This window comes from Mauremys reevesii, linkage group 11 (genome assembly GCF_016161935.1).
Source record: "Mauremys reevesii isolate NIE-2019 linkage group 11, ASM1616193v1, whole genome shotgun sequence".
Classification (NCBI taxonomy): domain Eukaryota; kingdom Metazoa; phylum Chordata; order Testudines; family Geoemydidae; genus Mauremys; species Mauremys reevesii.
In genome coordinates this window covers 13,738,082-13,764,066 of record NC_052633.1, presented here as the reverse complement: position 1 = coordinate 13,764,066, position 25,985 = coordinate 13,738,082, and the positions used below count along the sequence as shown (strand labels likewise).

Here is a 25,985-nt window from a genome sequence, read left to right as displayed (position 1 = left end):
CAGGTTTTCTAAACTTTATCATTTTTGTTGCTCTCCTCTGGACTCTCTCCAATTTGTCCACATTTTTCTTAAAATGTTGTGCCCAGAACTGGACACAGTACTCCAGATGAGGCCTCACCAGTGCCAACTAGAGCAGGACAATCACCTCCCGTGTCTTACATAAGACAGTCCTATTAATACACCCCAGAATGATATTAGCCTTTTTCACATCTGCATATGTTGGCTCATAGCCAATTTCTGGTCCACAGATCCTCTTCAGCAATCTTACTGCCTAGCCCGTTATTTCCCATTTTATAGCAGTGCATTTGATTTTTCCTTCCTAGATGCAGTACTTTGCACTTGTCTTTATTGAATTGCGTCTTATTGATTTCAGATCACTTCTCTAATTTGTCAGGGCTGTTTTGAAATCTAACCCTGTCCTCCAAAGTGCTTGCAACGCTTCCCAGCTTGGTGTCACCCACAAATTTTATAAACACATTCTCCACACCATTATCCAAGTCATTAATGAAAATATTGACTAGTAACAGACCCAGGACAGATCTCTGCAGGGCCCCACTGGATACATCCTCCCTATCGGAAATTCAAAGGCAAAACTGTAGTGTAAATGAACCTTCTTGACATGAAAACTCTTTTTTCAGCCATTTCTGCTCAGTAATGTCAGCATGCCCACGACACACAGAACTGTACATGTTCCTTTGCTCGGCATTGCTTCCAACCAGTGGTGTAATTAGGAATGTCAATTTGGGTAGGCCTCAACTTACAGTGAATGGGTACCGGCAGCAGAGAACTTGGCTGGGTTCCTTTCTGGCTCTAGCACCCGGGGCCCCATTTCCTATCGCAGCTACCCAGTATAAGACATTGTTTGCCACATTGCAGAAGCACAGTCCTTGTTCCTTTCTGTCCCATAGCTGCAGCCACGTGGCTCTGACCTCTGTTGCTCCTGCCTGCATGTCTCTGCTCCACTTCCACAAGGAGCCTATACTGGGCTCCGTTCCTCTCTCTGTCCCTGTTGGGTGGGTGAGGGGACAGTTATTGACTGATCTGGAACAGCTGGGCAGAGGAGGGTAGACACTCCCAGGAGCAATTTCTGCCTCCTTGTCAGGCCTCTGGAGCAAACTGCCATTGATAGAGGTGTTACAGGAGACTGGGGAGGGGAGGGTCACACAAGCTCTGGGTCATACACATCATACATGGACTGTACCATGATATGCTAGGATCGATGCCCCCTTCTGCGAAACGTATTTTCTCCAGTGAAAAGTACACTTAAGCTTTAAACTGAGCTTGAGAGCAGCTAATCCTTACTTTTCCACATCCCATGTTGTCTGTGCTTTGTTCTGTAATTATAAGAAACATTTTTCCCCTTCCCAGCTTTCTCGGTGATTGTGATGTTGGAGCATAGCTAAACCGGCATTGGTCACATTTCAAGCGTGCCTAGGAGTGCGTACATTCTACGTGCACGTACGTGGGAAAAGGAACAAGTGAGACACTCAGCGAGAATCGTACTAGAGTCAACAACATTTTGGGAATTTAGAAGTGTAGATGAAATTTCAAAATTGGAAAGAAAGGAAAAAACAAGATTTCCCCCCACCCACCAGTTCTCACACTCCCCTCCTCCCTCATCTTTTCAGACAATTATAAGTATGGGTAAGGCTATGATTTAGTCATGGCGGTCACTGTTCTGTGACTTTACTGGACTTCCATGACTTCTAGGGCTTCAGGAGGAGGAGGCAGGACTGTGCGCCCCTGCCCTGCAACTGGGGCTGGATGGTACCAAGACCCTGCAGCCCCAGCCCCGCCACTTCCGATGCGGGCTGCAGGAGGGGCTGTGTGCTGTGTGCCCCAGCCCCATGGCATCCCAAGCTTGGCGGGGGCTTCAGCTGGGGCCACGCACCTCAGCCCTGTGGCTTCTGCCGCGGGCTGCAGCCGGGACCATGCACCCCTGTCCCGCAGCTGTGGCCAGCGCTGGAGTGTGGGCCATGTGCCTTCCATAGCTGTGCCCACCACTGCGGCTTCTGGAGCTGGGGCTCTGCTCCCCGCCATGGCAGGGGGCTCAGCCTGTCAGTCCCCCCACACATGGGACTCCATTTCTCCCCCCTACCTAGCCCTGCCACCCTGTTATCTTTAGTAACGTAACGGACAGATCATGGGCTCCGTGAATTTTTGTTTATTGCCCGTGACTTTTACTAAAAATAACCATGATAAAATCTTAGCCTTAATTATAGGTGCTGGTCAGTTTTCTTGGAATTTTGCAATTTCATCACAAGTTTAATTACAAAATGTTGAAAATGTGATTCCCCCCTCTTCTTTTTCAACTTAGTACTTCTAAGTACTTTAACTATGATCTTTAAACTGTGGAATCTGAAGTGCTTAATAAACCTTAAGAGAGACTTGCCATTGTTTTTAATGGGGAAAGGATCACAGCTTAGCTAATTATGCTTCTATTATTATATAAGGGAGATAATTATTATTATACTCATTTTACAGCTTGGTCAAATGAGGTATAGAAATTAACTGGCTTGCACAATGTGCACACTACGTCAGTTATTGAGTGACAAATAGAACCACAAAATCCCATTCCTGTTCTTTAACTTCAAGACTATCTATCCTGTATATTTGTCATGTCTGTATGTTTGTGTGTGACATTATTTTTCTCTACATGGAGTAACGCTTTTGTCTTTACCATGTGAAGCTGAAATCAGCAGATGAAACTAGAAGTGTACTCAAGATGCATCATCATACCCAGAGATGAACTCCCCGGACAGGCTGTGGGATGTGGATTATGATTCAAGCCCATCTGTTGTATAGACAAGAGCTGGGTCCCACACTGTGACGTAACACTTTCAGTGATCCGTAGGGTTCAAACCAGAAATAAGGCCACGCGATGCTGTTTAGTGAAGATACTTGCCTTATACACGGTTCCAAAGGCCCCAGAGCCAAGGACCTTGACTCGCTTTAGTTCAGTTTCCTTCAGGATGCGAAGCTGTGCTTGGTTGGGTGCTGTGCCACTTGGGGTCAAGGGCTCCACCAGCTGCAAATCAAAATCCATCAGGATTAGGCACTGGACACAGGAAGACCTCGTGAGAATCCCTGTTGAAAATGTTCATCTGGTTCCTACTCAGTTCAGTTGGCTAACTAGTTATTAGAATAAAGCAATGGATCTAGTGGTGCCAGGGCTATCGATTCTTCAAGTGAAACCAATCAAGGCCAGTAAAAAACCAACAGAAAGCAGCTGCAGGATTCTAGGGGAGTACATAATTTCCACTAGGGGCTGCACGATGGCATTAGGAACTGGAAACTGAATCAGTGTCACAATATGTCCCCAATGACTTTTGCTAATTGCAGCAATATAAATGTTTTCTATCTGATGGAAACACAGCGTTTATTATCAGTGCACCATATTCTATTTTTGGCAATTTTAGTGCCCTTTAAAAGTGGCTGTTTTGCTTTTGAATAATGGTGACTTATTGATTCATCAAATTCTTATCCTCTTTTTGCAGGTAAGGCTCATTGCTCTAAGCCAGTGGTTCCCAAACCGGGGTTCATGAAATGTTACATGGGGTTCCGGGGAAAAAAATCCCTAATGGTGGACAGAGCTGTCCATAGGGACCCCGGGCAGCATGGGGGACTTCCAAGAGCTAAGCAGATCAAAGCAAGCCTATCTATCACACTGAGGAGATTTAAACTTCAAGACTCCTTATACAAAATAGAAAGGGAGGTGGATATTTTTTGCTGTTTTTAAAATTAAATAGGCGGCTAGTGTTGTTTTTAAATTTTTATGAAGAACAAGTTTAAGCTTTGTTGTCCATGTATTGTTTGCCTGGACTGCTCACGACCTGAATGCGTGTGTAGGAGGAACTCTTTGAGATGGCATCTTAAATACCTTCCTGCTATTTCACATCTGATTCTCCTTGATGAAACATAGGACCCAGAGGCGCCAGTACGTGGGGAGGGGGGAAGAAGGGTCACATGCTGCTCCCACGTCAGTGCCCCCTCCCCTTGCGGGCCCCCCCAGTTTTCCAGTGGTGCCATCGAGCCCCTTTGCCCCCGAGCCCCTTTTTTCTACTGGTGCCTCTGATAGCCTTTTCTTATAACAGGCTTAATCAAAAGTGATACAAGCTACAAAAGTGAGATCTTGGAAGAGTGTTGCCAATTTCATAATGTAATAAAAATACTGTAATGACAAATAATAATTACTAAATAGTGTGTAATAAGCATGTCATACATACAAATTTTATATTTCCAATATCACTGCTTTTATAATTTTTGCTGAGGTAAGGGAGAAAATCCCTGGAAATATTCAGTTTTAGGAGGGGGTTCATGAGACTTGACATTTTAGTGAAAGGGGTTCGCAGGTTGTTGAAGTTTGGAAACCGCTGTTCTAAGCTTTAGTTGTGCCTTAAAGGAGGGCAGCTTTTTCAGAAGCAGAAAACATCTGCAGTAGAACAAGAATTTACAGCCGCAACTAATTTATTGCAAGCACTGGTACGTTGTGAATTATGATCCAGCAAAGTTTGTGAATGAAGAACAACAGTATGTATGCTCAATCAAAAAGTCATCCGATCTCAGCGACATACAGCCTTTGACTAAAAAACAATGTTTCTTTAAAAATAAATGAAAAAATAAATGAAAAGGACAATACTCTAAACACTGACAAATAGCCTGTCCTCTCTCAGGATAAGGAAAATAATTAAGGGCTACTCCTACTCAAATTGCTTTGAAACCACTGCAGTATTTCAAAGTGTCTGTTTACAAGTCTAAGTGCATTGTGCTCTTCAGTTTGAACACTATTATCATGCTTCTATGAGCATCATGGACTACTTCGTTAGCTGAACAAACTGCTTTGATGCAAGTAGAAATACCAGTAGCTGGAAATTACTTTTAAAAAGTACTTTAAGAAAATACATAACAAAAACAAACAGCAACAAGCCAAGTGAGTGCAGAGAGTTTGACAGAGCGATATTTTCATAGTTTGCTTCCCCCCTAATATAGTTTACTTTTCAATACTCATTATGGTGGAAGATGTAGGCCAAATGTAAAAAAATAAAAATAAATAAAATACAGCTATGGGAGAAGGTGAACACACACAGGGCCACAATCTCTGGTTCACGTCATAGATTCCCACAGAAGTTTCCCCCAAATAATTCCTGTTCCCCTTTGTGCTGCCCTGGCAGTCTAAGGCCATCCCTAGAAGATGAAGAGTTGGTGTACCTATACCACCCTCCCCAACAGCTGACCAACACAGCAGCACGATGGGGTGGAGAGCAGCAAGAAGGAGATATAACAAGAGTGGAAGTGTGTGTTGATGTACAGCGGTTATGGATCTATTACAGACCTCAGCTAAAAAGCCTGGCTCTTTAGCTCAAGCTATAGCAACTCATACTTTTAGCTGTGGATGTCCCTGGTTCACTCCATGGTGTCTCAGCCAAGATGGCAACTGTCACAAGTGCTCAGCCACTGGGCAGTCCCTTGGGGAATGGCTGCCAACTGGCACAGGTTAGAGTTGCAGCCATTCAGGAAGAAGCTTAATGAAAACACAATGTTGCTATGGAAGTCATTTGGGATCAATCTCACACCACTGAATTCAATGGGAGCAGGAGCAAGGGTTTAATGACACCAGTCGTAACACAATGGAATCAGACGAGCAATGACTGTTGGTTTTCCTAAACTTTTTTTTTTCTTTAGAGGGATCTGTCTGTACTATGCATCTCTGAAAGTGTGTCAGACCTATAGAGTTTAGGAGATCCTGTGTCAACCTTCATTTGTAGCTGAAATTTTAAGATTAAACTTTAATGATGATCAAATATGCACTTCCAACCAAAAATAAAGCTTTTGAAGAGCACTGGGACTTGGTTTTTCCCCCCAATAGTGAAGCCAAGGTGGTAGGCGGGCTACATTGAGCCCAAATAGTTTGTTCTATGGCTCCGTCTCACTTTTTTGCCAATGGGACTATGGGCCCAGTCCAGTTCCCTTCTGATTCAATGGAAGTTTGAGGAGTAAGTTCCCAATTCAGCAAAGCAATTTTGTTGTTATTTATATTGTGCCTACAGGCCTCAAACAGGTTGAGGCCACATTGTCTTACCCACTGTACAAACATGTAATAAATGAGAGTTCCGGCACGTACGCATGTGCTTAACACCATTCGCTTTCCGCAAGGGTCTGATGCAAAGTCCACTGAAGACAACTGGAGTCTGACCACTGACTTCAATGGGCTTTGAATATATGATTAAGTGATTAGATGAATTAGGGCCTAATTTCTGTTGGGAACAGGATTGGGACATGTATGTCAGACAAGATGTTCAAAACGCTCCCTTATCATTACAATATATGAATTAATATATTCATAGGTGCTGACTCCGTGGGTGCTCCAGCCCCAGATCACCCACGGAAAAAAATAGTGGGTACTCAGCACCCACCAATGGGCCCTGCCAATCAGCTCTTTCCCCTTCCCCCAGCGCCTTCTGCCCGCCAAAGGGCCTTGCCGATCAGCTCCTCCCCCTCCTACACTGAGTATCAGCTGTTCAGTGGAGGGCAGGAGGCGCTGGGGGGAGGCGAAGGAGCGGGGGCAGGGAAAGGAAGTGTGAGGGAGGGGCATGCTTGGAGGAGGGGGTGGAATGGGGTGGGAAGAGGCAGGGCGGGGGCAGAGCAGGAAGAGGCAGGAACTTGGGGGAAGGGGTGGAGCAGGGGCGGGGCCTGGGATGGGGTTGGGAGTCTGAGCACTCCTGGGAAATCAGAAAGTCAGCACCTCTGGATGTATCAACAAAAAACGAATATCCTAGAATAGCTTCATTCACACTGTCCAATAAGTCCATTCTATGGAAGTATTTCCAGGGACTCAGTGGGCGTTGGATTAGAACCCTAATATATTGTGTGAAAAAAAGTAGAGAAATACTCTGCATCTTTTCAAATATTCAGCTTTTCTGAGAGGTACAACAGAAAATATCCTCACCTCGGTCTCCAGGAACCTCCGCAAGGCCCTCTTCTTTTTGATGCTTTTCCGCCGAACATAAACGGCAAACGTCAGGCCCACAATGATGATGATAAAGAGTCCACCAATCACGCCTGCAGCAATCAGGGGGGTTCTACCAATCAGAATCAAAGACTTTAATGCAAGGCAGGGAAACAGAGCAAAGAACAGCTGCATGCATGAAATAAACCACCTGGAAAACTTATGAAGCGTATAGCTCTCAAAATGCAGTAATGTCAGATGATAAATCAAGGAAAGCTCATTAAGTGTGGCATTGATTTCCATTATCACATCTAGGATATTAGTTTTTAATGCACACTTGTGAAGTCGTGGACAAGGAAACACAACATGCACTCTGATGGCAAATGCAAACCTGCAATGGCAAAATGAGGATACATGTACCAGAAGCTTGTTCTGCAAGGAACATAACTAATCTGAGGTCTTCCTTTATAAATCTGACTAGATTAACTCTTCTTTTTTGCATATTTAGATTAAAAAATAACACAAATTATGAAAGAGTAACTGATACCACTTTGGGCTGTGATTGTAAGTTAATCAAGGCTGGTTCTGAAAGAGGCACATAATTCCAGAGACGTTGCTGCATGGGGCTCTTCAGAAAGCACGCTTAAGATACTGTACTATTGTAGGTGTCATGTTTCAATGGAGCTGTAAACCTGAAACCCTGATGTTTTTGCAAGAGTTAGGATGTTAGCTCCCAGTGTCCATATAAATTTCACCTTAGGTAAATATCAGAGCTGTGCACAATTCAGCAGTTTTAGTTGATAAGTGTTCAGTGGATTGTACCCTCTAAGTTTTGCTGTGATATTTGGGCTCAAACAAATGCTAAAACTCAAATGATAGATAAAGACTGATGATTTAGGTCTTGTTTAAGGTTGAAACCATGTGGCGCTGCCAAATTATGCATGGCTTGCACACAAAATCACAAATCCCTCCCTGGCCCCCACAACTCAGCCCCAGCTGCACAAAAGGTTTGTGAACTTCTGAGGGGGAGTTCAGCCCCTTTCATCTGGTCATGGATTCCTTGGGAGTACACCAGATCTTTACGACCATAGCCTCTTAGTTCAACTCCAGCTAATCTCAAATCCTTATGTCGTATTCGTCCTGGACCTGGAAGCAAGGAGTACAGTTCTCCTTCAGCTCAAGGAGCATAGGGGAAGGAGTAACCCCTTAACGGCTTCTACTCCCCACACCTTGGCAGTCTCACTCCAATCCAACCAGGGCTTCTGATCCTACACCTTGGGCAGCTCTCTGTAAGTATGCTGCTGATGCAGGGTAGTTCTCAGCTTCTCCAGCCACCCCTATCGTCTCTCACCTCAATTCTTGCTGGTGAACCAAATAGCCACAGCTACTCTGTGCTGGAACCCCTTCGGGGCTGTAGTATAGTAAGTTTTACGTACCCCGTCACACTTAGTATTACCCTAGCAACTTTGAGCCCTTGTCATAGACCAGGACCCCGCTGTGCTAGGCACTGTACAAACACAGAAGAAAAGATGGGACCTGCCCCAAATCGCTGCAAGTGTAAAACAAAAGACAACAGACAGACAAATGGTGAGAACAAGGAAACAACGAGCCACTATTGGTCAACATGGCAGGCTGTGGCCTCAGCACACCAGAAGCCTAAGTGTTGTCAGCTTTTTGTAGGCACCATGGTAAAAGGAAAGTTTGGAGGAGGGATTTGAAGGAGGTTTACGAGGTAGCTTTCCAGATGTTTCTGAGGAGCTTCTCCAAAGCATGAGGAGCAGCCTGAGAGAGAGCACAAGGATTCCTTTTTAAAAACAAGTGGGCAATTGGAGGTGGGAGTGGACATCTCCACAGTGAATGAGAGAAGATAGGTAGGGTAGGGATAGTCTGGGAAGGCCTTTTAAAGTAAGACAAGTAGAGCATGTTTGATGTGATAAAGAAAGGGGAGTCGGTGGAGGGATGCAAAGAGAGCGGTGACATGGTCAAAGTGATGGGCTAGCAAAACAATCTTTGCAGAGGCATTCTGAATGCCTACGAGCAGGATACGATTGCATTTGTCAAGGCCAGAGAAAAGGGTGTTGCGGTGGTCAAGATGTGAGATGTATGCCTGGATGAGAGATTTAGCTGAGTAGATGGATATGAAAGGCTATATCTTAGAGATGTTACGTAGAAAGAATCTGAAAGACTAAGGTATTGCCTGAATGTGAGGACTTTGACAGAGATCTGAATCTAAAGATTCCAGACACCCAGAATATGGGCCCGAGAGACAGGCAGGATGGTGGTGCTGTCCATGTGATATAGAAAGGAGGTTGTGGGGAAGACTTGAAGGGAGGAGTAAGCTCTGTTTTAGGCATTTTAAATTTGAGCTGATGGTTAGACATCCATGAGGAAATGTTAGAGACAGACCAATACTTGAATTTGGACAGATGGAGACAGCTGGAGTAGAGAGAGAGTAGATCTCAGTTCTCAGCATAGAGATGGTAGCTGGATTTGTGTTTGTGGAAGAGCTTACCCAGATATAAGGTGTAGAGAGGGAGAAGAGAAGAGAGCAAAGATGGAGTCATGTGGAATTCCCTCAGAATGCTGGAGGGGAGATTATGGGGGTTCTCCAAAGGACATGCTGAAGGAGCTATTAGAGAGGTGAAAAGACAGAGTCATGGAAGCCAAGCAAGGACAAGATTTCGCAAAGACCATGGTCAGCTGTGCTAAAGGTGGCTGATAGGTCAAGGAGGAGGAGGATAGGTTCTGAGCTTCCGCTAGAAAGAGGCAATTGTACATTTTGGTGAGAGCGGTTTCTGTGGAGCACAAGGGGCAGAAGCTGGATTGGAGAGGGTCTAGGATGGAATTTGAGAAGAGAAACTCCAGACAGTAATGATAAACAGTGCATTCAATTAGCTTAGAAATGAAAGGGAAAAGGGGCAATATTTGGAAAGGCAAGTGGGGTCAAGGGTGGGTTATTTTAAAATGGGAGAGACTAAAGCATGCCCATATTTCTAGGGGTAAGAGTCAGGGGAGAGCAAAGGGCTAAGGAGATGGGTAAGGGAGGGGATGAGGGTGGGCACAAGGAAGATCAGGAGTTGGGATGGAGGTCAATGGCTCATGTAGAGTGATTAGAGTAGGAGAGCAGACAAGAAACTTCTGAGTCTGTGGCAGGAGAGGAGGAGGGAAGAGTTGTAGGAGGGGAGAGGGAAGGTTGTATCATTCTTTGTCAATTATCTCTTTGAAGAAATTGGTGAGATCCTGGGTGGAGAGAGAAGTGGAGGCAGAAGAGTTTGAGGAGTGAGCCAAACGTGGCAAAATGTGACTGGGATTGAGGACATGGGATTCAATGCAGTTGGAGAGGTAGAGTTGTTTAGTTAGGAAGACAGGAGATCTAAAGGAAGAGAGAATGAATTTGTAATGGAGGAAGTCAGCCTGGGTCATATGATTTCCACCACAGAGAGTCTGCATTGGGAGAGCGGGAATGGAAGCAGATGTTGGGGAATGAGGCAGGGCTGGGGGTTGGCACGGCAGACTTTCCGAATGGAGAGGGGACAAAAGAGAAACGGGTGAAGGAGAGCGAGGGATGAAGAGAATCAATGGAATATCAACAGAAGAAAAGAAAGAGGAGGAGAGAACTGAAAGCAGACAAGGAGTCATCAGTGCAATAGACGGGATGTCACAGAAAGGCTAAGTGACAGGATGAGAGAGAAAGAGCTGATGGACAATGCTGGAAAAGACTAGGTGATGGTCAACAAGGGCAAATTCAGACACTGCGAGGTTAGAGAGAGCAGTGTTGTGACCTGGTGAAAGTTCCAGGTGTTTAAGAAAACATGAAATCATTTTGTTGGGTTTTAGGAGTCATTATGAAAGTTTCACACAGCATGATATTACATTCTGCCTGCCTAAATGTCTACTTTATTTTCAAATGGATACAAATGAGCTGTATAACATTGCTAATGTTGTTATGCAATGACAGCCCAGTTCCCCCACAGACATGGCCGCTTTTCAGTCCTGGGTCAAGTGGTACACACACACACACACACACACACACACCTTCCCCAGACCTGAAGAGCAGCTCTGTGTGGTGACATCTTGTTCCTCTCATCAACAGAAGTTGGTTCAATAACCGATATTACCTCACTCATCTTGTGTCTCCAGTTGTATAAATACGTTTTCACAAAAGTCTAATTTAATAGCTAGAAATCAAGCTGTGAGGTGTCGCAGCTCCTCATCCATTATCTCTGCTTTTACTATAGTATTTTATTATTTCCGTAGGTAGAAACTCTCATTAAAAAGACATGTAGATCTTACTATTTCTCATTCAAATAACAAAACAAAGGCTCTCCCAAAGGGGGTTCTGAAAAAGTGACACTAGGCGAAGCTGTCAATTGGACAATGATAAAAGATTTTTTTTTGTGAAGACCTCTCTCTACAAGTACACTCCTGCACTATACACTGGTGACACTGAAAGAATGCTTATGACCTATTAATATCATGCTGTACTGCTGTTGAAAATTGACAGGAGTTTTACATTGAGTAACCTGCTGAAAATCCCAGTGGATTCCTTCAACTGCTTCCTACCACAAATCTGACCAGTCGGAAGTACTGTATCAAATTCAGACAGCAGAAATTTAAATCTGCCATGCTCCATATTTAAATGTTCACTATCATGCTCACCCATAGGAAAGTGATGAATCCTTAGGTGCTTAACACATCACTTAGGTATTCAAATATTTGCAGGTAATCCAAATCAAGTCTCAAGCCCTCTGAAATTTGCATGTGTTATTCAAAACTTCAGGAGCTGAGTGTAAACACCCAACTCATTCTTATGCCCCCAAAAGTGGGGGACTTGAAACAAGCATTGCTAAGTGTTACCCAATAGGACTTAAGTAATAAAAGTGGGGTAGGTTTTGCTTTGGAATGGAATAGGAAACATTTCCTTCATTGTAACAGTACTTCATTTACAGCTCCCCAATCAGGACTTAAAAGTCATATAACCTCGCAAACATTACAGAGGGAAAGAGACATTAGATCAGCCTGTTCATCGTCCTGCCAATGCTGAGTTCCTCCCCAGAGTCAAATGTCAAGTGCTTTCTCCTGTTTTAAATGACAAGTCTTTTGACTCCATCCCTTTTTTGACACCATAACCGCACTGAAACCACACATTTCTCTGCTGTTCACTATCATCCCTTGATCAGTTTTAGGCACTAATTTTTTGCAAGTATCACTCATTTCTCTCTCTCTTTTTTTTTTTAATACTTCGGTTTCTTAACTTGCTCTTTTGGTTGTCATTAAGACTTGTTTCATTTCCGGTCTATATTTCTAACCTCACTGAGCCCATTTCTCTACTGTCTCTGGTGTTTGCAACACCTCACATTTAATATCATCTGCAAATTTCATTAATATGCTGTTTACCCTTTCCTTCACTGTCATTAATAAGGCTCCTTAATGAAAGTGGGCTTAACACTGATCCGTGCAAGGTGGTGTTGATCAGAGTTTAATCGCAGGCATGAAACCTTTTCCCATTATGTTTTTTAATCTCGATCTTTTTGCATGTGCCACAGCCACCTAGCCATGGCCTCAGCTTGATGGGTGACTGGACTCATAACCCCTTATCTCTGGTAGCATGAAGAGCTTAATCCACTTACATTATTGTTACAAAACAATCCGTTTCTGAATGCAATCACCAGCAGTTGCCTCCTCCCGCCACTTTTACCACAGGCTTAAAATGAGTTTCATGAAAATTAAGTGTAAGAATGTCAACCATGAGACATCAAAGCAAGTTTCCTCACCAAAATGGAGATTCTCATAAATCATTTTCAAAAACACTGAGGTCCCAATTCTCTATGTCCCAGCTATGCTAAGACGTAGTAGAGAGTGACAGCTGCAGGAAGCTGGTTGCTGGCTCTCTGATCCTGCCTGGCTCTGGTGGAAATTAGAACAGCTGGGAGCCTATTCGAACTTCTGTCACTGGCATAAGCTCCATATTGATCCTGGCCACAGAAAATCCTTCGGTTACATTGGGGCGGAGAGTTCCACTCTGCAAAGGGAATTCTCCACTGGCTATCCCTGGCCATTCTAAGCCATATGTAGTGCCTTGAATCACCATTCAGTCCCTGCTCTACTCCTCGGGCACCACAACTCTGCACTACACCCTTACATGGGGGCAGATTGCACACTGCCAGCTTTTCATTATTAGAAAAATACGCTAGAAGAAATATTCTGACTTCTAACCTGGAAACTGTGGGCATGTGGCTGAATACTGAAAGCAGGATCCTAGGATCCCCTGTGGAGAAATATCTGTTTTCTTTTAAATGAGTTCAGTGTTTTCATATTTAGAAGTACACCAAAATTGAGATGAAAGTTCAAAGTTTGTATTCCAAGATGTATGAGGGCGCTCAATAGGGGGGCACGTAACATCATTCCAACTGCTCCAAAACATCTACAACACTGCAAAAACCAGATAACATAGCCTAATTAATTACATAGAGTAGTAAGTGATTTCATACTCTCGATTGGCAAACAGGAGAAAAAGACAAAATTTTGGTCCACAGAGAAAGAAGAACAGGTCTTCTCTCCCCAGCCCATCTTCAATATTAAACCACATACTATAAAATGTAAATACATTGAGCTTTGAAGTCTGGTTTTTAGAGAGCTATAGGGTTTTTTAAAAATAAATTTTAATATAGCCATGTAGGATTCATTATCACCTTGAATGCTGGTAAGCAGCAGCTTCTTGCTGTTTTTTTCTGGTAAGGCATTCTTTAACTAGAGGCTATCATTTTCTGACAGACAATTCTCAAATTTTGCATATGGCATATTCCCCCCACTCCCCCATAAGGAATTCACATGACCATAATGTTTTACTATTAGAGACCTGCCTCTCCTGGAAGCTTAGGTACTCTGTAAACAAAATATGAAATTCCCTATTAAGTCAGAATGGCACATAAATTGTTTTCAAATGTGTTTTAATAGCATCTCTCTTCTCTTCACCCATCCTCAGTAAGTTCTACAAGTGGGATTTCCAAAAGCATTCAGTGTTAGAATAACTTCGCTCTTCTGAAGTCCGTTGACGTGGGAGAAGAAATAGGCTAACACTGCTTGCATATATAAGATGGGCCTTGCTTTGTGTTTATTCAGGGAACATTACACATTTTTTTAGTTCAGAGAATAGTGATTTCTTCTCTACCACTTCTTGGCTTTTTTTTGGCTCGTAAGTAAAGAGTAACTGAACACTGTGGAGAAACTTGTCTGTATTAGAAAATGTTATCATGTTTAAACACTTCTTTTTAAACAATCAAGCTAGCTGACATAATGCTGGCCACAACTCTATATTCAGTGTAAACAAGGGCCAACCGTGTTCAAGATTATGTCAACTAGTCATGCTTAAATCTGGGTTCCAGCAGGCTTTAAACCAAAACTTATCCTTGTCTACACTGACTACAAAGTCATGGTTAGTATTTAATTAACTAACTCAGCAGTTAAAACTCATGTTTAAACACGATAACGTTTCCCAGTGTAGACACATCCAGTATTGACAAAAATGTATTTGTATCCAAAATGGCAATTCTCTTTGACCACATCCATGTCCATTTTAGGCACTGATTCAGCAAGGTACTAAAGTATTTGCATAACTTTAAGTATGTGAGCAACAATAATACTGAGCTCTTTTATGCAACACTTTTTATCAGTAGCTCTCAAATACTTTACAAAGGAGGGCAGTATCACTACCCCCATTTTATAGGGGGGGAAACTGACCAGCTAAAGTACTCACATGCTTAGAATTACATATATTTATTTAAGAGATTTACTGGATCAGGGCTAGAGTTCTCAGTATCTTACAAAATTGATCGCTAGCATCATTCTGGAAATAAGTTCTTCCCATTATTAAAATAAACTATTAATCAAGACATGCCTCTTGCTATCCTCAAAACAAACGCAAACTGTTTAACACATGGTGCCAATGTTTAGAGATGTTTACCTGTTTTGATTATGAGAAAAGTTTTTACTGAAATGGAAGCCAAATGCCAATGTGATGAACAAACACTGTGGGAATGTCAGTTAATTGGTAAAAATATGTCCTAACTGTCTCTTAATGTGATAATATTATATTTCACTTTAATAGTATGATGGGTAATTTCATTTTGTAAAATATGTGGAGGGGCAGGAAGAATAATATGTCTTTAAAAGTCAGTCTCATTTGGGACCACAAACACTAATATATATTATAATTGTACGATTATTGCATGGTGTCACGAAATGATAGGTTTAAGACTGTCTGGGTGGCGTAACTATTCATTTCTATACTAGATTTCCTTAAGGTTAATTTTAGCCCTGAATTTTGAATGTTTGTTTTGTGAAAATTAAAACATCCTTGTCTTGTTTTCACCAGAAATGATTGATATGTAGTCACAATTTTAACTCCATATCAATACAGTTTTTGTCTGGGAATAAATAATTAATGATAAGGTACCAATTATCATGGTAGGAAAATATAGGTGCTTTTATCTACATACAGTAGAGATGACCATTTGACACTACAGCATACTTGATATTTTTACGCTGAGATTTTTCTTTTCCACCACAAAAGGAAGAAAGGGAAAGTTACTGGTAAGACCTTGCATGGTGACTTTGTTGCCAGGCTTGTCGTTTAAATGGATTAATGCCTCTTATAAAATATGCCAAGTTAGCTCCTGGATAAAGTGGATTGATTTATCAGTGATGGAAAGGCAGCTAAATCCACTAGATTTGACTCACAGGTGAAGCAGGTTCATCAAGTCAAAGAACAATCCATTTATATTCTTGTCATATTTTCCATTTTCTTTGGAAAGAGTAATTTTTGCTTCACTGAAAGAAAACTAGAGTCATATCGATAGTGTGCACTGATGGGCTGATTTGTGACAAAGACCATTGGCTTCCACTTAAGCAGCTCCCCTCTGCATACATAAAGAGTACATGTTGGGTCCATAAACTGAGATACAGTACAGGGGCTTCGCTATAGCAAGTTGCATGCAGTTGACTCAATGTTTCATTTTGTACAATTGAGATTATTAAACTGAAAATGTGCTTTCTTCAAATGTAAGCATGTAGCACACTCAGTTGTAGGATATCATACGCCAGCAGGTCAGTCTATCATGGAAACACATACTTCATGAGAACCACAGTAGTTTAAATTTGGTCAGACTGTGGTTTTCAGAGTGCATAATTAGGCCAATCCTTTTCTCCATCCAATATTTTACTGGCATATTAAGTCAATTAAAACATTATTAAGCAACACTTTATATGGCAGAAAGTGTCATACAACTTGGAGAACTGGATGAGTAAAATATGGTGGTATGACCCAATTCAATCAATGGCCAACCAAAATTTTAATAGGGAGGTGTGTATAACGGAGAATATAGGTCCCAGGAGGCAACACTCCATCTTGACCTGAATGGAAACATCACAAGAATTGTTGGATAGGATTTTTTTTTTCATTGCTTAATCTCTGTGACCAAAATATGCAATTCACTCCTAGCAAAAGTGGACAGGTAAACTAAATTCAACTGTGCTTTAGTAGATTCTGCATTATCTTCACCCTCCAACCTGTATAACTTTTCACAGAAAAGGCAGAACTCAAGCATAATTATTCAGAGATTCCACCTCCACCTCAAAGCTTGTGCATAGAGCTGAGTAAATACTGTAAATCCTGCATTACTGGAAATACACTAGCATTGCAATTGATAGCGCGGTTCAATCAAATTCATGCCGCTCTTTATTTACAGTTATGCACAACTATGTAAACATGCATGGAGATGTGTTTGTTCACACACCGAAAATTGTGAACAGTTGTTTGTTAGTGTGCCCACATGTATGTGAGCCTGGGTATTTATGACTCAACACAGCAATCAGACATTATTCCGCTCTCTAGAAGCTTTCAGTCATCCAATCAAGGTACAGAAAGAACAAGAAGTCATTCAGGTGACCCATCACATACCATGAATGAAGAACTGTGAATAGGAACTCTTGAAGGTGTACATTTTTCAAACAACCAATTGTATGACATTTGTTTATTCGAGCACAGTATTCTTCCTCTCTTCCTGCACTGAGCTGTTTTTGTGATGCCACTGTGCACTATTACATCGCTGCTATGTTCCACTACAGAAGTGGCTACTTTCCAGTCATTGATTAAATGAGTCCCATAATGATCCATACAAGTTAGAGAATCCGCAAACCTTTACAGAATCTGGGGAAACCCTGCCTGGAGGATTCAAAAGTTGCTTCTCCCAACTATAAAAGCATCTCTGGAAGGTTATGGAGCCTAAGAAAGAGGTAAGAATCAGGGAGGGAGTAGAGTGTTTTAGCTAAATTGTTGCAGTTCATACACTTGAGTTGAGGTCCGGCATTAAATACTCTATCAGTGTAATATAAAATATACATACTAATTACATTGAGCATTTGGTTCATCCTCAGATTAGTTTACAGAGCCTATGATTTCACTCAGCTTCAGTGTCTTGACCACTGCCCTTTCTTAGTGCCAGGCACAAAAGACAATGGAGGAAGGACTCCATGTCAGTCGCCCTTTCCCTGGGGGATCCCAACTGACTATCCATCAGAGCATTGACTCCTGAGCTCAAAGGTCTCCATTTTCTTACTTTAGAGAACAGGAGACCCCTTTAAGCGTGTGTCTGTCTTTGCTGCTGTCCTTCTCTCTCAGTAAGGCACAGTTCTATTTCCTTTGATTTGTTTTTGGAATGCTAGCCTTCATGGTTATTGGAGTCCCTTTGAGAGCCGTTATCCAAGAGATTAAGAATCACAGTGCAGATTTAATGAACTTTAGCTTACTGGTGGTGAACACGGACTCTTCAGTCCCAGCTGTAGAATTATCTAGGATAGCTTCAGCTTCCTCAGGCTCCAGGAAGAATTCAGACCAGAATAGCTAGGATTGCATCTCTGTGCTGGTTCTGCAGTCTTTTACAAACTTCCTTGCTTCAGAAGTTGTGCTTTCCAGGCCTTTATGGCTTCATTGTTTGCTTTTTTCAGGGGCTGATCCTGTGAAGTCATGATCACTCTCAGTTCCCTTAGATGCTAATTAGAGTTCAAGGAGCTCAGCACATCTCTGTAGTAACTTGGCACTCCTGCAACTTCATCCCAGGAGCAGTCCCATTGAAACCAAGAGTCAGGGCAGAAGGGCTGGGACATCGGAGGTTGAGCCATACATTTTGGTAGGAAACAATTGAAAGAAACGAGCAGGTGAGAACATGCATGATCTTTGTCAATGGATGTCCTGCAAGCCACCCATGTGCAGAGCTCACATAGATTTCAATGGGAGTTCTGTTCAACAAGGGTTTGTCAATCCTTAATCTGGCCATTTAAATTGTATTACACTGTATTTGGCATCTATATTAAGATGCATGGAGGGTCCATCAGTCTAGCCTTGATGTGCTTTCCTTTTAATAGCATGTTCATATAATCTATCTAAATCTATATAATGTGTGTGCTTCTATAAATGAGTAGATAAGGTTCCAACTTTCTAATCACACAAAACTGAACACCCTAACCCCGCCCCTGCCTGCCCCCCCACTCACTACATTCCCCCTCCCTCGGTTGCTCTCTGTCCCCCACCCTCACTCATTTTCACTGGGCTGAGGCAGGGGTGTGGGCTCTGAGGCGGGGCTGGGATGAGGGATTTGGAGTGCATGAGGGGGCTGCGGGTTGAGGCGGGGGGGTTGGGGTGTGAGAGGGGGTGCGGGCTCTGGGATGGGGCCAGGGATGAGGCATTTGGGGTGCAGGAGGGGGCTCCAGGCTGGGGGCTGGGGCTGAGGGATTTGAAGTGCAATACCAACCTCCAGGAGCATCAGATGCATCTGACACAGACTCGGCTCCATCCTCATGACCAAGGATGCTCCTGGAGGCTGGATTGCAAGAGCTCTGGGGTGGAGCTGGGGATGAGGGGTTGAGGGTGTGGGAGGGGGCTCTGGGCTCTGAGGTGTGGCCAGGGATGAGGTTGGTGCAGGAGGGGGCTCTGGGTTTGGGCAGGGGGCTCAGGGCTGGAGCAGAGGGTTGGAGCTTGGGCTTGGGCTTACCCCGTCAGATCCCGGTCAGCGGTGCTGCAGGGCTAAGGCAGGCTAGTCCCTACCTGTCCTGGCACCGCGCCGCGCCCTGGAAGCGGCCAGCAGGTCTGGCACCTAGGATGGGGGGCGGGGGCAGGAGGCTTCGCACGCTGCTCTCACTTGCAGGCACTGCCCTCCCCACCCCAGCTCCCATTGGCCAAGAGTGGGGAGCCAGTGCTCAGGGTGGGGGCAGTGGGCAGAGCCCCGTGGCACCCTTGCCTAGGAGCCAGACCTGCTGGCCCCTTCCAGGGCGTGGCGCAGTGCCAGGGCAGGTAGGGACTAGCCTGCCTTAGCCCTGCTACACCACCAGCAGGACTTTTAATGGTCCCGTCAGCAGTGCTGACTGGAACCGCCAGGGCCCCTTTTCGACCTGGTGTTCAAATAAAAAACCGGACACCTGGTCACCCTCTGATTAGGATATACTTCCTCTCATAGTCAAGCAACAAACAATGGTAGTAGTTAGTCCTGCATGTGCACTGATACTTTTTGGTATTCTAATAAATGCCTGAAAATGGCCACAGTACTGTATTTACATTCAAACACGTACTCTTGTTATTTCTCATTAAATTCCAAATATGCAAAATTTATCTGTGTGAAACATATGAGGGAATAAACTTAACCAGTGCTCATAAATATCAAGAAGAATCCAAAGTAGATGCATAACAAGGTATACTGTATTTCTGCTTATGCCTGATGCTACTTTGGGAGTTTTCACTATTATATAACAGGAGTAGTATTCTATCTGTGAAAATGTCCTACATAAATTATACCAATCATTAGAAAATCCCATTTGATTAAGGGGATGAAAAAGATAAGAGAAATTGAAGAGACTGGTATAAACAAATGCAAGGCTTATGGGAAAAGAAATGGATACTATGATATGCCTAAGAATTCCAATGCATATATAATATGTTCAAGGGTGCTTATGCTATTGGTCAAAATACTAGGATGGATTTATAACCATAAATCTGAATTTCCTGGCAATTCTAGCTATATCCATATAGCATTTGGCTTCAATTTAATTTTCTCAATTCCTCTCCCACAGAAGTAAAATAAAAAGAAAGCTCAATGATCAAAGTTATAAAACAGAATTTTCAGCTCTATTTCTGACCTCCATTTCAGACCAGGGCAATTGTACTGGATGGGTGTCAAACTTGGGGAGGGAATGTGGTTAAGGGAGGAGTTATAATACTAAAAATTGCCATGAAGAAGTCTATATTTTATAAGGAATAGATGCACCTATTTGGCTAAAGCAAACCTTCATTCGAGACTCAAACCAATCTGTTTTTGGTGTTTGAAATGTTTTTTCACTCCCAAGTCCCTTTGCACATCCTGTTTCAAGTTAGAACTGTAACTAGATCTGCTTCAGTACCAGATGAAAGGCTTTTCTTATTCTCTCTCCAGCCTTACCAGAAAGAGGAAATAAAAAAAATCTTTATCTTATGAGTCTTTCAATCCAATTTTGCAGACTAAATAGGTTCAGATTATTTGGGCAAAACTGGCATCGGCAGCTAATCATATAAGCAAGGACACCGATCAGAGCAAAGACTATGTTTCAAGAGACCTGATTTCTACTCCCGACTCTGCCAGTGACTTGCTGTGTGGCCTGGGATAAATCACTGTAGATCTGTCTACATTAAAACCTGTTACCATGTTTGTAACCAGGATGTGACATAATTGATTCCAAAAATGGTTTAGGTCCATGGTTAGCACACTGTTCAAAATGGTGAAAAATTGTCTTCATGTGTTTATATTACATCAATGGGACCACCTAAAAGGGTGTGTATAACCAGGTTAAACAGTCCTCCTTTCTCTCAAATCTCTGTATGGGAGACCAACCCAAAATTCATTGCATATGTTGCAAAGGTCACTCGGTGTTCCAGGCACTCTAGCTCCCTTCTACTTATGCCAGCCCTCTCTCAGAATATTGTTGGACAAGCATCCAGGAAGTGGTGAGCTGGTTTAAACACGCAGACATTTCCTTCTGTTGACTGCAGAGAAAAACCTCAGTATTCATTTCACATAGCCTAGCTGACACCTGACCAGAGGAATCAATGGGGGGACAAGATGTTTTCAAAGAGGGAAATCAGTCTTCTGAATGTTCAGAAAAGTTTGTGCCAGAGTGAAGGATCCAGGAATCAGCCATCAACATTCCTTCTTTAAACACGTACTACTTTTAAGAAATGTTAGATGGCTGATTCCTGGATCCTTTGCTCTGGCACAAACTTTTCTGAACAGTCAAAAGACTGATTCCCCTGTTTGAAAACATCTTGTCCCACCATTGGTTCTTCTGGTCAGGTGTCAGCTGGGCTATGTGAACTTCTTAACCCTTCACAGGTAAAAGAGGAATTAGCTCTTAACTGTCTGTTTATGACAGAAGCCTTGAATGGACATCTAATCCAACAGAGAAGTCAGGACCCTGCTTACGATCAAGGAATATATCCAGAGGGAAGGTCCAGCTGCACCTCTCCCTCCCCATCAAAGGTCATTTGCCACACATCACATGTTTTAAATATGTGGAGCGCTAGATTTCCAAGTGAATTTTCAGTTCTTAGGGAAGGACTATGAGAAAACTTGGGACACCCTGCTAGAGAAAACCAAAGTAAAGATGCTGATACATCTTTGGTTGCCTCTTTACCCCCCAATAATTGGAGACATACCAATCTCCTAGAACTGGAAGGGACCTTGAAAGGGCATCAAGTCCAGTCCCCTGTCTTCACTAGCAGGACCAATTTTTTTCTTTTGCCCCAGATTCCTAAGTGGCCTCCTCAAGGATTGAACTCACAACCCTGGGTTTAAGCAGGCCAATGCTCAAACCACTGAGCTACCCCTCCCCTAATCCTTTCTAACTAAATGCCAATCCACCCCCAGTTACAGACCTATCTTTGCTGTGGGAGAGAAACAGTGCTTGAAAGATTACGTGAACCTGTCGATGACAGGAATCTGGCTTCTGAGCCGTTTGACAACTTAACAGAGCCAATTCACACAAAGCTGCAATGGTGAGGCAATATTGCACTTTGCCTCCAATTCATCTACATGCAAAGGATATCACTGTCACAAGAAAAAAAACCCACACATCTACTGGAAAGCTAGAATATCCTTTCAATCTGTTCTTTGTCTGTTATCCTTACTGTGATTGAGATGATGCTTATTAATGGCTGCTGGCCCATTTTTGATGTGACAATACATTTTTTCCTCCAGAAATTCATGATGGGCAGGTAGACTGATAATTTACTTCTAGAATTTACACGGTTCAGTGAGAAAAGTTATTAAACTAAGCAGCTCAGGGCCTATCCAAAGCCCATTGAAATCAATGAAAAGGCTCCCAGTGACTTCAATTGGCTTTGGATCAGGCCCAGAGTTGACAAGTAGAAGACAGATCTGGCTGCAGCTGCATTGGTGAATTGCTAGATTAGAAGTCATCCCCCCCACCCAGGGTGACCAGATGTCCCGATTTTATAGGGACACTCCCAATTTTGGGGTCTTTTTCTTATATAGGCTCCTATTACTCCCCACCCCCTGTCCTGATTTTTCACATTTGCTGTCTGGTCACCCTCCCTCCCTCTCACTTATTTCTCTGCTGCTTTCTTCTGACCAACCTACACACATGTTAAGTCTAGAAGGGACCATTATGATAATCTAGTCTGGCTCCTGCATAACAGGGTGTAGAACCTCGCCCAGTGATTTCTGCATTACGCACATAACTTTTGGTAGAACTAGAGCATATAATTTAGAAAGACAAGGAGTCCTGACTTAAAGATTTCATCTGATGGATAAGCTACCATCTCACTAGGTAAACTGTTCCAATGGTTAACTGCTCTCACAGTTAAAAAGATGAATCATATTTGTAGTCTTAATTTCCTCCTGTTCTTTCTATTGTCTTCTCTCCTCCTACTTGACCATCTCTTTTGTCTCCTCCTCTCAGTTCTTGACCCAGTGCCCTGCTCTTGAACCTTCCTTGCTCTCCTTGTTTGCCAGGTGACCTCCCCTCTTTACAATCAAATTCCTCCTCAAAACTCTACTTCTTCCAATAAATGAGGTGTTTAAAAGAAAAGAAAAATCCAATGGCTATCTGTGAATTTGACATTCAACCATGAACCTTTATCGTATGCATGAGGTTATATTTGGACTATACCGTCTGCATCTAATTTAGACCCTGATGCTGCAAGGATCGGAACCTTAGATGACAAGCTAGTTGAGACAGGAAGCATATTTAATCTGTGGTGCTTGATCAATAATACACAGTAATATAATTAATAGCCTGTGCCATTTTCTTTCTTCCACAAGGATTCCCGTGTGTTTGTTCAGTCATCTGCAGTGGATGTCTACAGTTCCCAGACATTCTCCACACTCCTTTGTGTGAGACACAGCAGTGCTTCAGTTGAGTGCTTTGTTAGCCAGCAGTGCAAAGAGTTTCAGGATGTGTGTGTTAATTAAAGATGTCTATTGAACTTGACTGAGCAGAAACAGGGTGTGCAGAAACCATAACCACAGAAGAGTAATTCAAGATTAATATGTTCCTGAGTGACTGAAGCAATCTCTGCATTATTCCTGTAGAACCATCTGTAGGGGGCTGTCTACTTAGCCTATGCCTAAAATGGTCTTTGGAGATAAATTAACATTCACCCTTTGTTCCTTGTTGGCTTCTGTTTCTCCATTCCCATATCTTATTTCTCGCCTCCCTCAGACTTCCTTGGGTTACTGCCTAAGTTACCTCTTAAGACCCATTTGAGCTACCCTTTACTGTCAGCTAGTTATAGCTGCACAATAAATTGTTTAGAGTGTATGAAGTCCTGAGACCTAAATGTTAAAATGAAATAATTTGCAAAATAACAGGAAATAAAATAATAATAATAATAAATAAACCACTAGAAAGACAAATGAATGATGGCATATTGGTTTGTTGGGTTGTATTTTTGTAATCGACAGTGTGTGTTATAAACAGGGTTTGGATGGGAGTCTAAGACAAGTTGTTTGAGGAAATTATTGGCAGGTTTTTACTGTGAAGGTTGAGGGGAAATTGTATTTGTGCCAATTTTACTGCACATAAGGCTTCATGAATTTTACAAGTCAGGACTTATATGAAAACTTGTTTCATCCAGTTTTGTTGAACCAAAATCTGGCCTTTGCCTGCATCACTACATTTTGACTTTGTTCTTGAATTTTTCTCTGAACGTTGTACACTTGAAAGTGAGGGATTAGTAGCATTGGCCAGAGACATGCATTGAGTAGGCAGGCACAGTGCAAACCTCCTCTGCCAACAAACCTCCATCAGGACCTGCCAGCACCTGCTTTTCACGTTATCCCACAACCATTTCTTCTCTTTTTAATAACTTGCTCAACTGTGAATGTCTCCAAAAATGATTATCTGCATTATCTTTTGTGGACTTAATGGCTGACATGTCTGGAAGGAAGCCTGCTTACCAGTGTATCGAGCTGATTTTGTTAAATTTTAGTTCAGAATGAAAAATAATGTGAGGCGTTTGTTAAAATTACAGTCTTCCCTCAAGGCAACTCCCCTGATGATGTCAAAAGGTTACACAAACAAAAACATTATCCGCATTTTCTAAAGATAATGCATCTTTGTGTAAATCTATATGTCACTTGGAGCCTTTGCATAAACTGCATCAACTTCAAATAACTCCCTAATACTGAATATACATCTGTAACTACAAACAGCACCTCAGAGCAATGCATCTTTAAGAAGAAGAAAACAACTAACCATCTGCATTAAGGGACAATCTAAGGTGCTCAAATACCTTGTTAATGAGCAGGGCATAACACCCTAGATAAATATAGATCCTCAAATTTCTACTATTAATGTAAATTCATACAGAGGGAAGACCACTTGTCCCCAAATGCACCACATTAAATATAAATTCAGAAATAACTCTTTAAAATAAGAAAATTATTTATTCAGACAAAATACATGACTTCCTCAGGTGACAGTGGGCCTGAGCCCAACCCCATTGAATGCATGGGATTCAATTCAGCTCTTGGTCACCTTGCTGGGGCTCGACTTGAAAACTCAGAAGTAACACAATCACCTAACTCCTAACAATTAAATATGTATTTCACTACAATGGTGGGTGTACGTTCACTTCTGGCCAGGCACTAGGGCAGACCAAGGACCTGAGCCAACTCCCACTGAAGCCAATGGGAACTGGAAGCTGCTATCCAGTGGCGAGATTCGCTGAGTGCATTTCTACACAATACCACAGCTGAGCTTCAAACAAGGAGCCTTGTGGTCCTATCGTTAGCAAAGGAGCCTAAAGATGACCTAATTTGGAAGACGATGTTTACGTCCTTTACAGCCAGCATGTTAGAATAGGCAGCTAGAAGAAATGGGGCTAGAGATCACCAGGGAATGGAGAGTCACCCCTCTCCTTTAACTTTAGAAGCAACATGAAAATGAGTCTCTCACTGGGTAATGGAAGAAACAAAAAGACTGTGCTTCAACTATGGGGTGCATAAAGGAAATAGAGACAGTGTCATATGATAGGGACAGAGCAGGAGTCATGCCTATTGGTTAGAATGAGAGCTAGCAGCCAGGAACTGGACCCCAGGGTCAGAGCTGGAGTTAGGAGGCAGAGGCCATATGCCAGAGCCAAGAGTCAGAGCTGAAGTAAGAGGTCAGGAACTGGAGCCGAGGCTCAGAACCAGGTCACCTGGAGTGAAACAAGGTGGGGCAAGGCTGAGTCCAAAGCAGGAGTGGGGCTGAAGCAGGGCTGGAAACAAAGCAGCAGCAGCAGGACTGGGAACAAGCAGGTGCAGGAGCTATTGCAGCCATGAAGAATGCTTTGAGCAGCTGCTGCTGGGCTTAAGAGCCAGGTCTGCTGACTCTTCCAACCAAACAGGTGGAATAGCCAATGAGGCAGCCGATTACAGGCCAGCTGCACTCGTTAGGTTGCCTGGAGACTGGCTCCGCTGCAGGCCCTGCTTTCTGACAGACAGGCGCTTCTTCA

At 42.9% G+C, this 25,985-nt stretch overlaps 1 protein-coding gene across 11 annotated transcripts in view; it reads right to left on the bottom strand.

The window, feature by feature from the left end:
* The window catches only part of ERBB4 (erb-b2 receptor tyrosine kinase 4), a 1,095,893-nt gene that overhangs the window by 172,934 nt on the left and 896,974 nt on the right, over positions 1–25,985 (bottom strand). For all 11 annotated transcript variants that reach the window (XM_039494132.1, XM_039494133.1, XM_039494137.1 and 8 more), the window contains 2 exons: positions 6,947–7,079; positions 2,906–3,028 (listed from right to left, as the gene is read on the bottom strand). In XM_039494132.1, coding sequence (XP_039350066.1) covers positions 2,906–3,028; positions 6,947–7,079 — 256 coding nt within the window. The remainder of the gene's footprint in view (positions 1–2,905; positions 3,029–6,946; positions 7,080–25,985) is intronic.